Source organism: Montipora capricornis, chromosome 7, assembly GCF_036669925.1.
Source record: "Montipora capricornis isolate CH-2021 chromosome 7, ASM3666992v2, whole genome shotgun sequence".
NCBI lineage: Eukaryota > Metazoa > Cnidaria > Anthozoa > Scleractinia > Acroporidae > Montipora > Montipora capricornis.
Window position 1 is genome coordinate 37,196,138 of NC_090889.1, and position 13,696 is coordinate 37,209,833.

The 13,696-nt window shown below is 38.6% G+C and overlaps 3 protein-coding genes and 1 long non-coding RNA gene across 5 annotated transcripts in view; 3 read left to right on the forward strand and 1 right to left on the reverse strand.

The window, feature by feature from the left end:
• LOC138057913 (uncharacterized) lies at window positions 1–3,355 on the forward strand. Its single transcript, XM_068903820.1, has 3 exons — window positions 1–365; window positions 1,087–1,265; window positions 2,637–3,355. Exons 1-3 carry the CDS (start codon window positions 203–205, stop codon window positions 3,120–3,122), a joined length of 828 nt encoding a protein of 275 aa, XP_068759921.1. The 5' UTR covers window positions 1–202; the 3' UTR covers window positions 3,123–3,355.
• On the reverse strand, window positions 1,528–4,797 carry LOC138057912 (uncharacterized). Its single transcript, XM_068903819.1, has 3 exons — window positions 4,215–4,797; window positions 3,351–3,466; window positions 1,528–2,563 (listed from the first exon to the last, which is right to left on the reverse strand). The coding sequence occupies exons 1-3, from the start codon at window positions 4,543–4,545 to the stop codon at window positions 1,754–1,756; spliced, it is 1,257 nt and encodes a 418-aa protein (XP_068759920.1). The 5' UTR covers window positions 4,546–4,797; the 3' UTR covers window positions 1,528–1,753.
• A 1,547-nt stretch (window positions 4,798–6,344) lies between these two features.
• Window positions 6,345–8,383, forward strand: LOC138057914 (uncharacterized). Its single transcript, XR_011133754.1, has 2 exons — window positions 6,345–6,455; window positions 7,021–8,383. It is a non-coding gene; the product is annotated as an uncharacterized lncRNA (long non-coding RNA).
• Window positions 8,384–10,664: 2,281 nt separating this feature from the next.
• Window positions 10,665–13,696, forward strand: part of LOC138057091 (glycine receptor subunit alpha-2-like) — a 9,905-nt gene continuing 6,873 nt past the window's right edge. Inside the window, exons 1-4 of one of the 2 annotated variants that reach the window (XM_068903113.1) lie at window positions 10,665–10,812; window positions 12,517–12,587; window positions 12,729–12,802; window positions 13,377–13,597. In XM_068903113.1, the coding sequence (XP_068759214.1) occupies window positions 10,757–10,812; window positions 12,517–12,587; window positions 12,729–12,802; window positions 13,377–13,597 (422 nt within the window). In that variant the 5' untranslated portion in view covers window positions 10,665–10,756. Of the gene's footprint in view, window positions 10,813–12,409; window positions 12,588–12,728; window positions 12,803–13,376; window positions 13,598–13,696 lie in introns of those variants that run through there. The other variant, XM_068903114.1, reaches the window with a different exon arrangement.

The window sequence follows — 13,696 nt, forward strand, 5'->3', positions numbered from 1 at the left end:
GTTTCCTCACGTGTGCGGGTAAATCTTGGTGAGAAATTCGCCTCGCGAGGCCGTGAGGAGAAAATCAAACATGTTTGATATTTTTTGCCTCGCGAGGCAAACTCCTCATCGTGTGCGGCCATCGTGAGAATCGAGCTGAGCTTGGCCAAGCAAACATCCAATAGAAATACATGGCATACTCACGTGACTTCAGTGGTTGAAGATGGCGTCGGGTAGTATTTTGAGTGAGGTAATACTGGAGGAGAAACTCGTGGAGTTATGGCCTGAATACACGTGTCTTTATGACGTGAGTTCTACAGAATTCAAGAACAGGGATCGACGGGAAGTCGCAATGTCTGAAATAGCGGAAAAGTTGGGCCAGAACGGTAGGTCGAACCTGCACCAAATTATGATTTTCCTCGAGCTAGCCAGAAATTAAATTTAGTAGTTTGTGCATGTAGCTTCTTTTTGGTTTTATAAATTAGATGTATTGCGCCATTTTTGTTGTAAGTATTAAAATGTTAGAAATGAAAGAATGAAAAATGCCCAATCAACGCATGTTAACTTGTCTTGTGTGTTTCTGCATTCTTGTAAGCTACGAAATGTACAGGATATGGAATTCCTGACGATTTCATGATTGTTTTCAATTCATCCTCATTCATTTAGGTTTACCACTTGGTTGCCTGATGAAATGGACATGTTTCAAGACAGGTGGCCTTGGGTTTAAATACCAGTTTGCAGGTCATGGGTCGCCGGAATTTGTTGCTGTTTATCTGGGTGTCTTGTTTTTAAAAGCAACATATAATATACAAATGGAATTTATTTAGGAAAGAGTGAGTTGAAGAATCTGTCTAAAGATTTCCAATTTTGCTGTACTTTTGAAGCAACTCAGTGCTAAAAGCTATATTCCTGGACCACTCTGAAAATATCAGCTCCTTCAACAAAGGTGCTTCTTGAAAGAAATGGATGGTTTTCAGTAATAATGTTGTCCACTGTTTAAAATGCCATTCTTGTCTGCTCTCTTTCTTTGACCATACCTATAATAATACATTTTTGTGTATTTAATATAGTAGGAAAATATTCAATAATAAAACATTTTATTTGCAGTTGATTGGGTCAAAAACAAACTACGTCAGCTACGAAACAGCTACACAAAAGCAAAGAAGGCACCACCAAGTGGATCTGCCAGAAAGGTGCCCTCAAAACGAACAGCATGGCTCCTTGACAAATTGCAGTTCCTTGCTCCACATGTTGCTACAAGGCCAACTGTCTCCAACTGTGACTCGGTAAGTCTTTCAACATTACAGTTATTGCCTTAAAGAGCACCCAACATCAAAATTTTTATGTTAGCAAAGGTTAAAAATCAAATATGATATCATATACTTTACCTTCGTTTCTCTACATTTTACTGGTACATTTTAATGTGCTTGATAAGGCATGTAAGAGAAAGATGCTGGCAATGGTTTGTCTCATGACCGATGCAGTGAGAGGTTTGGGCCTATTCCTTCGATGTCGTTATAAACTGCTTGGCATTATAGTTTAGAAAAAACCTTGCCAATGTAAATTAGTTCTTGACATCATCGAAGGAATAGACCCATATCTCTCACTAGCTCGTCCATGGGACAAATGAATGCCAGCTTTGTTACTCTCTCATACCTCATCAGGCCTATTAAAAGTAAAATATAGAGAAGCAAATGTAAAATAAATGTTAGACATTTCACTTTTGGAAAGAAAATTTTTTGAGGTTAGGTGCACTTTAATGATTATGTATAGTCTAATGAGTTATCATATGATCCTGCCATGGAACTGACCCTAACTCAGACATAAAGTACTCAGTAATCTCCTTTCGTTGCTGCTTAGCAGCATGGGCTGGATTTCTAACTGAGCTCGTAGATAGGCCTGTAAGAGGAGGATCATTTCTCCAAGTGCCTGCAGTGATGGTGTGTTGATCTGTGTTTTCTATTTCTTGAGCACTTAGATAAGCAGACTTGTTGGTTTCGACCATGAAATTATGCAGACAACAGGCAGCTAAAATGAGGGTGACAACTTTTTCATCATTAAGCTTAATGGTTGTCAGAAAGACTCTAAACCTGTTAGCAAGAATGCCAAAAGCATTCTCAACAACACGCCTCGCTCTTGACAAGCGGTAATTGAAAATTCTCTTTGCCTTATCCAAGTTCCTCTGAGGATAGGGTTTCATAATGTTCTTGGATAGAGGGAAAGCGTCATCTCCAACTATATGATAATCTACTGGACTTGGAATTCCCTCAATTGTTTTAGCTGGTGGGATGTTGAGGGTGTTTCTTTCCAAAGCTTGCTTCAATGATGATCCTGCGAAGACACCTGCATCTCCAGCACGGCCAGGTGCACCAACATCCACGTACAAAAATTTGTAGTTAGCATCAACAAGTGCGAGAAGTAACACACTGAAAAAGTGCTTGTAGTTGAAGAATTCTGAACCACTATTAGGTGGTTGCTGTATGGCTATGTGCTTTCCATCAAGAGCACCTATGCAACATGGGTAATTCCACTTATTGTTAAATTCACGTGCTACTTTTTCCCATTGGTCTGCTGTATCTGGTACCTTAAAAGAAAGAAGTTTTAAAACATTATTCTTGACTGCTTACTTGTTTTATCATCACTAAAATATATTTCAGCCCTTTCCTACCCCAAGTACAGATAGTAGGAACACTGGTGACACTGGTCACGAAGAAATTGATGAGACCAACACTGGTGAAGACGGCCTACATGTATTTCCTTCAAAGGAAACACCAGAAGAACCACAGTCAACAAAGATGCCAATTAAATCACGTCCCAAGACAGCACAGAAACAACGAGAGGAAGAGGAGTTGCAATTGATCAAGGGCATTGCTAATTCTTTGAGTCAAAGTGCTAACAAAAAAGCTAAGAGTGCTCAAGGTGGCCAGTGTGAGACATTTGGTGCTTATGTTTGTGAAACCCTACAAGACCTTGAACCTGTGACTAGGAACATAGCACAACATAACATCAGCAACATTCTCTTCCAGGCACAAATGGGCACACTAACCCAAAACACAATGCATTCAATGGTCCACAGCACAATTCACCACCATTGGTGCCTGCACATCAATCAAAACCATTTTCCAACCAACAGCACCAAATGATGATGCCACACCAAATGACTTTGTACCCCTCTGATTGGTCGACACAGGGACAAAGCCCTACCTGTAATAGATTTGATTAAGTGATGAGCATTCTAAGCATTTTTTAATGTTAATGTTGTGTTGTTTAACATTTACTATAAAAGGACTACAAGAAAAGGTTGATTTTTCATTTTTAATGTTATTGTTGTAAGTTACATTTCTGGCAAGACAAATAACCAAATACATTACCTTTAGATATTCTGTTTTCATTGTAGTAAACAAGGCTTCACAAGTGTCAAAAACTGCTTGAGACAACGTGCGTTCCCCCCTCCTGAATAGAAAAGCCAAGTCACTGAATTTTTCACCTGTAAAATAGGAAATCAGTTGCAATTTGACAGTTCTCATCAATATGTTGTCATATTAGACAAAGTTAAGGTGATCCATGCATTTAAAAAAAAACGCAACTAGATTTTGAAATGTTATCCAAGTCTGGCATTCCTTAACCAGACAAAAACTATACCCCCACCTCCCATTAACCCACTGACACCTGGGACTGAGACTTAACAGATTGCCACACAATTTTACTCGTCAACTCGGGAAGTCCTTTTTGAGAAATCAAGTGGCCGAATGCAAAAATGGTCGCCAACAAATTATTCTTTTGTCTTTGTGTTATGTAGCCCAACTAGCCTCGTTTTACAGCCCAAATTCTTTCAATTTTACGCGTGTGAACGAGGTTAGTTAGGGGCCGACCATTTAACTTTTGGGGGCAGGGGTGGGTGATTTAAAAAAAAAATTTCCTGCAAGCGCTTGTCGGAAAAAAAACATTACACGCAGAACAAATTTAACAGAAAGCTTATGGGAAAAAAAAGGGGAAAAAAAATATCCTGCACATCAGATTGCTAGAAAAAGAAAATTCTTGCTGACCAGAAATCACCCACCCTGGCCAACTGTTATATCTGCTGACGTTTCCCATTGCATTTGTCAATGGAAGCAAAACAAATAGTTCTTTTCTTTCGTATTTGTTCAGCCCGCTGATCTCTCGTTTTACCAAACAAGGCTTCTTATTCGTGACTAACTTCTCAATACAGTACATTATTCAGTTTACTTTTTTACCTGTTGCGAGAAACCGTAAGGTTATTGAAAGTTTCTCGCCTGGGGGGATACTTCTTCGCATGAGTGTGTCCTTCTTGGTTATCAAAGGTGCAATCTTGGCCAGAATTGTATCAAAGGACTCTCTATCCAGTCGATGAAATTGACGGAAAGCTTCGGGATCTTCTGTGTTTAGTTCCCGTAAAAGATTAGGATATGCTCCTTGCAGCCGACTTCTGGAGATCCAGTTTCTTGCCCATGCCTTTGGGCGATCCTTCTGTCTTTTACGACGGCGTCGTCGAAGTAAGAGAATTAGTAGGAGTGCCAACAGTTCTTCATTATGTTCCGACGCCATCTTGAACCACTGAAGTCACGTTAGTATGCTATGTATTTCTATTGGATGTTTGCTTGACCAAGCTCAGCTCGATTCTCACGATGGCCGCACACGATGAGGAGTTTGCCTCGCGAGGCAAAAAATATCAAACATGTTTGATTTTCTCCTCACGGCCTCGCGAGGCGAATTTCTCACCAAGATTTACCCGCACACGTGAGGAAACGGCTGAGCAAACCGCCTCGCGAGGCAGTTTGCTCAGCTCTTTCCTCACCGTGTGCGGCGGGCTGTAATACTACGATAGCATTGATTGCATGTCGATCTTACGGTCTACTGAGTAGCTAACGTACGCGAGCCATCTTTGTCTCTCCTAAAGTGCTTTACGACCTGCCTTTCATTCAGTCAAAAAGTGCAACATATTTTAAAAAAGAAATTAAATTAGTTCGACAATCCTAGCTTTTCTCAGTCCTCCAGAAAATATATTTTCTCAAAACCATCTGTTGAGTGCTATTCACAGATGAGACATGCTACTATGAGGTCGACTCGACTTTTCAAGACGGAATGACCATATATGCATCAGCAAGAGATTGAAATGTTAAATAAACGTTTAAATATTATTATAATATTTACGTAGTGGCAAAGTTATCTTAATTTATCCTAGCAAAATTTCATATCTTTTCAAGGTTTCAGAGGCATACAAAGTGATTGTTATGTCAACCTAAAAGCTATTACACAATGACCTTCATTAAATGTTGTGGCGAAAAAAAAGAGGAATGTGTTTACCTATCGTTATTCATGTCACGTGATCATTTGCTTCATTCTCAACCTGCATGTTGGATCAAATGGTGATACGATAAGGAGAAAATAGATGCTGGTCAGCCAAAGCTTTCAAATGAGGTGTCGCCTTTTAGTGTCAAATTGCTCGTTTTGGGTTTAAAGGGCCGCACTCAACAATTGAATCCTAAAACTTCATAAACTAAAAAATTTTCTTTGTATCAGTGGAGAAAGAAAAACGCAAAGCTATATTCTCTTAACATGCCTTAAAACTATGAGCGCACTTCGTATTGTGGTACCTCAATTGCAAAGTTGAGAATGAATTAAACTTGAAGCTTCCACACGACGTTTTAAAAATTTGAAATCACCACAACTTTAAAGTGCTACTATGATCAAATTTGTATGCCTTGGAATGTTTAGAGTTATCACACAGAATTACAGGCAAGATTAAAAACGCCTCTTACCGTTTGGAAATATTTGCATTGGTTGCGGAGAAATTTAGGTTTGAAAAATGTGTAAGATGTGCAAATGAGAAGACTGATGACATCATTCACACAACCTAATATAACATCAAGTATATAAATAGGCCTCAGTCAATTTGCAGCAGAGACCATTGAAACTTGGTAGGGTAATAGGCAAATACACCTATGCCCCTCAATCTGATTTCAATATTTTTGTTGATCTTAAATTAAGCTAGAAAAACATTGAACAAGGCCACAAACTCGACCTAACATATCTATATGCATGCAGGATCATGCAGATGAGGCATGGTTGGCAAATATCAAAATATAACACCAAAGGTAAATGCCATCGTAAAGAAACCATTATGCTCATATTGTGGAGCACATTTACTGGAATCGTACTGCAAAGAAGAATCAAGCATTTCTGATACAAATAGGCTGAGATATCTTTCTTTATCTATTTGATCAAAATTCGGTTGAGTATATGACGTCATCTCTTGACTAATTTGCATAATTTTAAAACTTGAATATCTGGAACAAAAAGAGATATTTGAAATTAGTAAACAGCATTCTTCTCGTGCAGACTACATGTGTACGTCTTAAAATGGCTTAGATAGGAAACAAGCTGCGAATCTCGTAATAGTAGGACTTAAAATGGACAGATTATCATTCTAAACTCTCTTCCTCTTGAGTTTTCAGGTATCTTTTGCTGATGTGTCCGTTACGAAATAAGTTATGCGTTTGACCCAATTTTACCGTAAAAACACTAAGAGTATTTAGCGCTTTTGCCATTTGTCGGGAGTTCTCAATTTTAAAAAGGCATACTCGAGTTTGGTTCTTCTTGGTATGTTTAAACGGTTCAAAACTTACAAAACTTCGAAAAGATAGGAACATTCACTCAATTTGTACAGTGGAAATCGAAGGCGGAGTTTCACGTATAATTAAGCAATGTGAAAGTATCTCAACAGTCATGGAAAACGCTTGAAATAACAATTCTATTGTTTAAGTATCTGTTTGTTAATTCATTTGAATTCATTAGTCTGGCTCCTTGAAGGTAACTATCTTTAGTTCCCATGATAAACATCACTGTGACCATGATCCAAGCTCAATACTGCGTGACACTTATTTAGATTTCACTGAGAAAATTGCAAACTAGTGCTCGCTCTGAAGAACGCCCTGAAGTTGTTAAAATCTTGATTTTAGATAAAGCCAGTCGAGCCAATCTGCATGCTAGCATAATACTATTGTTTCAAATCCCACACAGACACTTAAATCCCACTTACAGTCACAATTTCGTCGACTTCGTTAAAGCATTCGTCTCGGCTTCACGCATCAATAGAACATCCTCAAAAGCTAATTTGGTGTGTATTCCCTTGGAGGATTCAGTGCTGTTCCATCTGTCAATTTAAGGTTAGTTGTCAGTAGTGTATTTTGTTTTAAAGGAAGTAAGTTGTCTATTTTGACCTGTGCAAAGTCTTCGGAGAGTATCAAAGTAGTTACGTTGTAGTTTCATTAGGACAAGAGAGTGCATCAATTTCGTGACGGACGGCGCACGAAACCGAAACCAAACCAAACCGATAGGAACGTTGAAATTCTCTGCGGAAGCGTGGACATCAGGTCTCTTTTCGAACCAAGCTGATAGCTCGTGTACGACTCATTTTTTATCATACTTTTGTTTTATTTTAATGTCTTGTATTCGCTTCTGAGAGATGGCATAAGGAATCGATATAAGGAAGGAAGTACTGTGGTGCATGGGTTCAAAAGCTGTATACGATACACGCAAGTTCTAGTGCAACTTTAAATCTAGATAGACGTCATCATGATGTCCAGTTTGCCACAAGTTTGCCAAAACGTTCGCGCACTGTTCCTTTCATCGTAAAATGCGCAGTTTAGAAGTCTGATATCGTAGAATTCAACGAAAATAATATAATGCTTTCGTCATCACAATTTAAACAATACAGAAGAAACCTTGCTTGAAGTCAGTTATATTACTTTTCTGTAAATCAGCTAAACTTTTTAGAAAGTAGGAAAAATGAAAGTGACGTACTTCAGAAAAAAAAAATTTAATTTCACTGAGTGGAAGTCTCTACGTGCCGATCAGTTGAAATCGATACCCTTCCTGGAAGTCCACACCCCGATATCAGAGAATACCTCCCGCACTGTATATTCACCGGTATTCTTTGAAAGAGTAACTGCAGAATACCCCGCCAGATCGAGTATCTTAAGTAGCTGGCTACGCGGTACGCGGAAACAGTTAAAGTCAAAATGGCGAAGTATCTTGAGTAGCTGGCTACGCAGTACGCGGAAAGGATTAAAATCAAGATAGTAATTACGGCATTACAGCTGCAGTACGCCATAGTAGGAACTCGATTCCAGAAAGACTTCTTAAAATACATGGTAGGTGGAAATCTGATTCTGCCAAGGATATGTATGTGGAAAGAAAGCCTTGAAAACAGGTTGCATGTAACTAAGTATTTAGGTTTGTAACGTATTATCGAGCGTATATTAGTTTCAGCATACAGTAATATCTTAAGAGTTGTAAAAAAAAAAAAAAGCAATAACATTTTCTATTTGTATTTTCTATCTCATAATAAACTGTTTTGGGTCCGCTTGCGTAACCTACCATATTTCTCGTGTTATTTGTTTGTATTACGGGAATTTAAGGGTAAAATGATTTACGTTCGTTTGAGCGAAGCGAATTAGAACGTAATTGCTATTTCTGGGTACCGCGTAGCGCGTAGCCGGCTACGTGGAATATAGTTCAAGTGGCGGGGTATTCTGCAGTTAAGCCGATATGGAAATATCCAAGACCCAAGATTTGAATAAAAATTTGAGTTGATCATCATTTTATGGATTGTTTCTTACCGGTAGAGATTATCAAGTGTTAGTCTCGACCTCGTCGAAGCAACTCAAGAGTTTTCCTTATTGATGAAGGGGGTAGTTTCTAAAGAAACTGTGGTGCTGCGTCGGTGGTGAAGTAGTACACAAAAGTTGGTTTTATCAACGGAGTCATGTAAATTGGCCACCGTACAGAGATTCTAAAACCTAGCTTTTAGAATCTCTATACGGTGGCGAATTTACATTATCAACTCCGTTGATAAAACCAAAGTTTTCCTTATTGTCTGACCTTCTGCGACTGTTATTTCTTTTTAATTTTCTTTTATACTTCTGGCCCCAGTTGATCAAACGATGGATAGCGCTATCCACCGGATAAATCATTAGCCAGCGGATAAGTCATGGTTAAACCACTTCCGCAATCCGAATGGATAGTGATTTATCCGGTGAATAACGTTTACTTATCCGCTTTTTAAACAAGTTTGGCCAAGTCAGAAATTTCTGAAACTTTTTGCGTCTATTAATTTCGTTGTTGTTACATGAAAATCCTGACAAAAATTAATTAAATCTTCCTGTATCTGCAGCAGGGTCATATCTGCTCTGATGGGGCTGAATGCATGGATGGCCACCTTATGCATAACTGAAATCTACAAAATACATTGAAACAAGTATTAAAATAACGGAGAAAGAAAGGGGCCAATACGTATCCCACAGGATGGACAAGGAAGCCGGGGGGGGGGGGGGGATAAAGGAAACCAAATATATATGGGTGATACATTGAAATAAACAAACAAGCAAACAAATACAGAAGAAATTATTAATAAGGATAACAGAGCAAAATAATTGAACTAATACCTCATTCAGTTCACACCAACAAGACATGTTTAATTAACCTGGGTTTAACAACATGAAAATTAGCGACAGAAATATGTAGGACTGGCTTTTATACGATATTCAAGTGGATTTCAATACATGGTTTGGCCTTTGCTAAATTTGTTCTCGCCCAAAATGAGTATGATTTTAAAAAAAAATCTTTTAAACCGTGTTTAACTAAACATTTTCAAAACATGGTAAAGGTTTGGTGTTAACAGGACTTAATTCTATATTATATTGGGACAAAGGATAATTTCAACAGAGCTTTTTCAAGTAATTTCTTGTGAGGCTTTGCTCGAACATTAAAGGGAGTTTCACATCAGAAATACCGTCCAATAATAGATGGACGACATTTTCGGATATTGACGTAATAACTGACGTCGTTAACAATGAATCGTTCAGTCAAACCTGGGATTAAGGACGGTGCCTACTATTGCTATTGCGCATACGTTGTGCGCATCTTGAGATACTCGGATTTCCTATCGGTGATGCTTACTAATACAGGGATATTTTTGCGCGGTTTAAAACTATCCGGTACTCTTGGTATCCAAAAAGAAAATTGGGGGTAACCATGCATTTTTGAGAGATAATTAAGTTTCAATTGAGAAAGAACGCCATACATTGCTTTGTATTTTATAGCTTTTTACAAATATTATTCGTGAATTATCTTTGAAAAATGCGTGGTCACCCCCAATTTTCTTTTTGAATTTTAACAACACTTGTTAAGATCTACATTTCCTGCATAATCACACACCGGGGCAAAAATATTGTTAATTAGTAGGCACCGTCCTTAAATATTGCTAAATTGCTGAATACCCCGCCACTTATTTGCACGTGAATAGCGTGTATTGTTATCTGTCTCGTTCTTTAAACGATGCCGCTACAACAACACAATAGTGGAGGGGTATTCAGCAGTTACTCTTAAATATATTTGCGTGGGGCGATGAGAACGTGACGATTTTACGAAAAAAGAATAGAGAGGCTTCTTGAGCCAAGAACCAGAAGTGAGCTGTTTTCCTCCTTAATATGTCTTAAGACTACCATATTTTTATTAACTGCTTAGTATCCTTTCATTGGCAGAGAAGACAAGTTAAAAAATCTGGGTGACACCTAGGTCGTGGCAAGCGAGACCCTCATTTCCGGATTCTGTCCACAGCGGCTCAAAAACGTCTCTCGCTTAACCTCCTGAAATATATGCAAATTCCTTAATTGAAGTCAAATTGAAGTCAATTTATACTATCTTCTTTTGTTTTCTTAGTGTTAGTAAATTCAAAATTGTCTGTACCGCAAGAATGGCTATGAAGTCGACAGGAATTCTACTATTTCTTCTACTGTGCTGCTATGAAGTGTAAGTACCTTAATTTTTCAAGCGTCCATAAGAGATAATTGGTTCAATTGTCTAGAAAAGTGCGAGGATCGTTTCTCTCTTTCGTTTAGTTAATGGACCTTGCTATAGCTAGAAACACGGCCCATGGAAATGGAAAGTTATTCTTACATGAGAATGCAACAGTTGGTGATTAGAGTTGATGTTTACATGGATTCCATGGCCCACAATTCTGTGTTTAATTTATATTTGACTATAAAATAGAAAATATCCTGCAAAGGTTGGTCAAGACAACGTGAACATAGGCGTTGTTGCTTGCAATATTTCGGCTGGCCAACACCAGCCTTCTTCAGGTTTATTGAATGGATAAATGCTAGTAACAAGATCTTTATATTTACCGGAAATGACATAAAAATGCTACGTGATGTGTTATAAAAACGGAAATGCATAAAAAAGAGGAGAGAGAATAATACATGATAACAAGATGAAAAAAACAAAAGAAAATTAAAAGGTAGCTAAACTAAATTACATTTCATCTCTTCTGTTAAGGCCCGCAGGCTCCAGTGTTTTTCCTCTGTGTATGAGGAATGCCTCACGAGCCTTTCTGATGGAGTCACGACTAGTGTGTAGTTGTTCGAGCGGTATAAGGATCATGTGATCCTCCGCGTGACTATAATTGACTATAACTGACTACTGATCAAGCGGGCAGAATGTCAAAGTACCACCGCTAAACGTATTTGGCAATGTGTTGACTCATTTTTCGCCAGTGGAGGTTAAAATTCGTTGGACACCAGTTTGCGACGTGCATATCAATCTATATCCCACTCCCTCCCCTCCCCCAAACAATGTTGAAGGTCTCAAACTGGCTGTATAACTGTTTGCTTTAAACAGCATTGTAGGAGGGAGACGGAGATGGAAGTACAGTGAACACCCCCTAGCTAAGTTGTCGCGACTGAAATAGGTCGTTTCCGCTCGATTTACACAAACGATGCTTTTCATATATTTTTGCAACCTTTTTGATGACTTTCCCAAAGAATTCTGTCCCCCAGTGTATACTAAGGTAAAGGAGCGAGAGCTGATATTGCACGTAATGAAGCAAATCTGTCGTCATCGTGTAATACTCCATTAGTTCCTCCTCGTGTTAACAATGACCTTTCTATGTCTGTGTATAAAGTGAATTGTGCGAAGGTTTCTGCATACTCCATAGAGAGTTGGATGTCCCGTGCGTTCGCTTTGAGGCGAGCTCTTGCACTAGGTCTTTCGGGTGGCCAAAATACTTTCGCCTGACTGAAGATTCTTGATTGCATCCATACTAAGGAAGTATGAAAAACACGGAGAAGAAAGGCAGTGCCTGACTCTCGACATATTTGGCTTCACCGTTCAATCAACCTTGCTCTATTTGGTATTTGATGTTATACTAAGGAAGTAACAAGTTTCCAACACAGTCAGGTAGACGTCATTGCCAACATGATCATCATCGTCGTCGTTATCATCGTCGTCAATACAAGCGTCATAGTCGTCATCGTCATTATCGTGGGTATCGTCATCATCATCGGCGTCATCGTCGTCGCCGTCATCATCATCATCATTGTCATCATCTTTTTCGTCGTTATCATCATCATCATCATCATCATCGTTATCATCGTCATCGTCGTCGTTATTGTCATCATTCTCATCATCATCATCACTACTTTGTTACACTTCTTTTTTTTTCTATTCCGTCAACAGTATGTATTGCGATAGCGAAGTGATGACCACGCTTTTCATAGACTACGACAGAACTACCCACCCAAACCTTGGTATGTATAACTACGCACATATAGCTAGCAATGTTTTGTTTGTCTAAGTTGAGACTGATAAACAATCCCGATTAACTCGAGCAAACTATACAAGTCAAGCAACAAGGCAGGGAATAACTGTCATTCTCTTTTACCCTTTAGAAGAAGGTACGCCAACGAAAATTCGTAGCAGCATCGACATCGAATCGTTTGCAAACATCGAGGAAGCTAACATGGTACGCAAAATAATTTTTAAGATCTTTGTTTTGCTGTTTTGTACGTTTAGATTGTTGCTTGCTTTGATCAATCTGAGAGGGAATGGCTGGCGCAGTTATAGGGTGGGTCATTTACCGGAGCGAACAATGACCATCTGTTTCATAAACAATTTACTATTATTATCGTTATCGTTATCGTTTTTATTATTACCGCTGTCGTTATTATTATGATGATGGTGGTGATGTTTGTTATCATTATTAATTAATACTAAGCCTTCTTCAAGGCCCCACCTGTTTATGCATTTATAAGAATAAAGATTCTTTGACCTGGACAATTTAATAAGAATAAAAACACAAACAGCGGTTACAAACCTTTGCTTGAAGTGCCAAACTTTTTTTTTAAACTTAACGTTTCGTACGTTACAACATACGGCATCAGAAGTGATTATTAGTCAGTTACAGATACCTTTAAATTCAAAAATACAAATGAATGAACTGGGAACTAAAGAAATTGATTGACATAAAACGATAAGAACTATGCTAATTATAGAGATAAAGTTTCTCACAAGCGCGATCCGTTATTGTTTTACTTCAGGAATTCAAGGTACATGCTTACTTCCGCGAATATTGGACAGATTTACGCTTGGCTGGCAAGTCAAACCGAACACAAATCCTAAGAGGAGGTGATATCAGTAAGATATGGAAACCAGATCCATACTGCTACAACGCACGTGAATCAAATCTGATGATCCCAGATGAAGAGCTGCACAGTTCCGTAAAAGTCAGCCCCAGTGGTGACATAATGATGAGCATTGGGTAAGGAAAGATGATCACAACGTGGTACATCAAAAGCAAGGTTTACACACAACATAACTCTAAACCCATTCTCGTCAACAGAGCCTCGGATCGACCCAA

Coding starts and splice junctions, on each gene's coding strand:
- LOC138057913 (XM_068903820.1), top strand. CDS start 203: ATGGCGTCGGGTAGTATTTTGAGTGAGGTAATACTGGAGGAGAAACTC. Junction 366..1,086: donor GGAAAAGTTGGGCCAGAACG/GTAGGTCGAACC, acceptor TTTTATTTGCAG/TTGATTGGGTCAAAAACAAA. Junction 1,266..2,636: donor CTGTCTCCAACTGTGACTCG/GTAAGTCTTTCA, acceptor AATATATTTCAG/CCCTTTCCTACCCCAAGTAC.
- LOC138057912 (XM_068903819.1), bottom strand. CDS start 4,545: ATGGCGTCGGAACATAATGAAGAACTGTTGGCACTCCTACTAATTCTC. Junction 3,467..4,214: donor CTTACGGTTTCTCGCAACAG/GTAAAAAAGTAA, acceptor CCTATTTTACAG/GTGAAAAATTCAGTGACTTG. Junction 2,564..3,350: donor TGAAAACAGAATATCTAAAG/GTAATGTATTTG, acceptor CTTTCTTTTAAG/GTACCAGATACAGCAGACCA.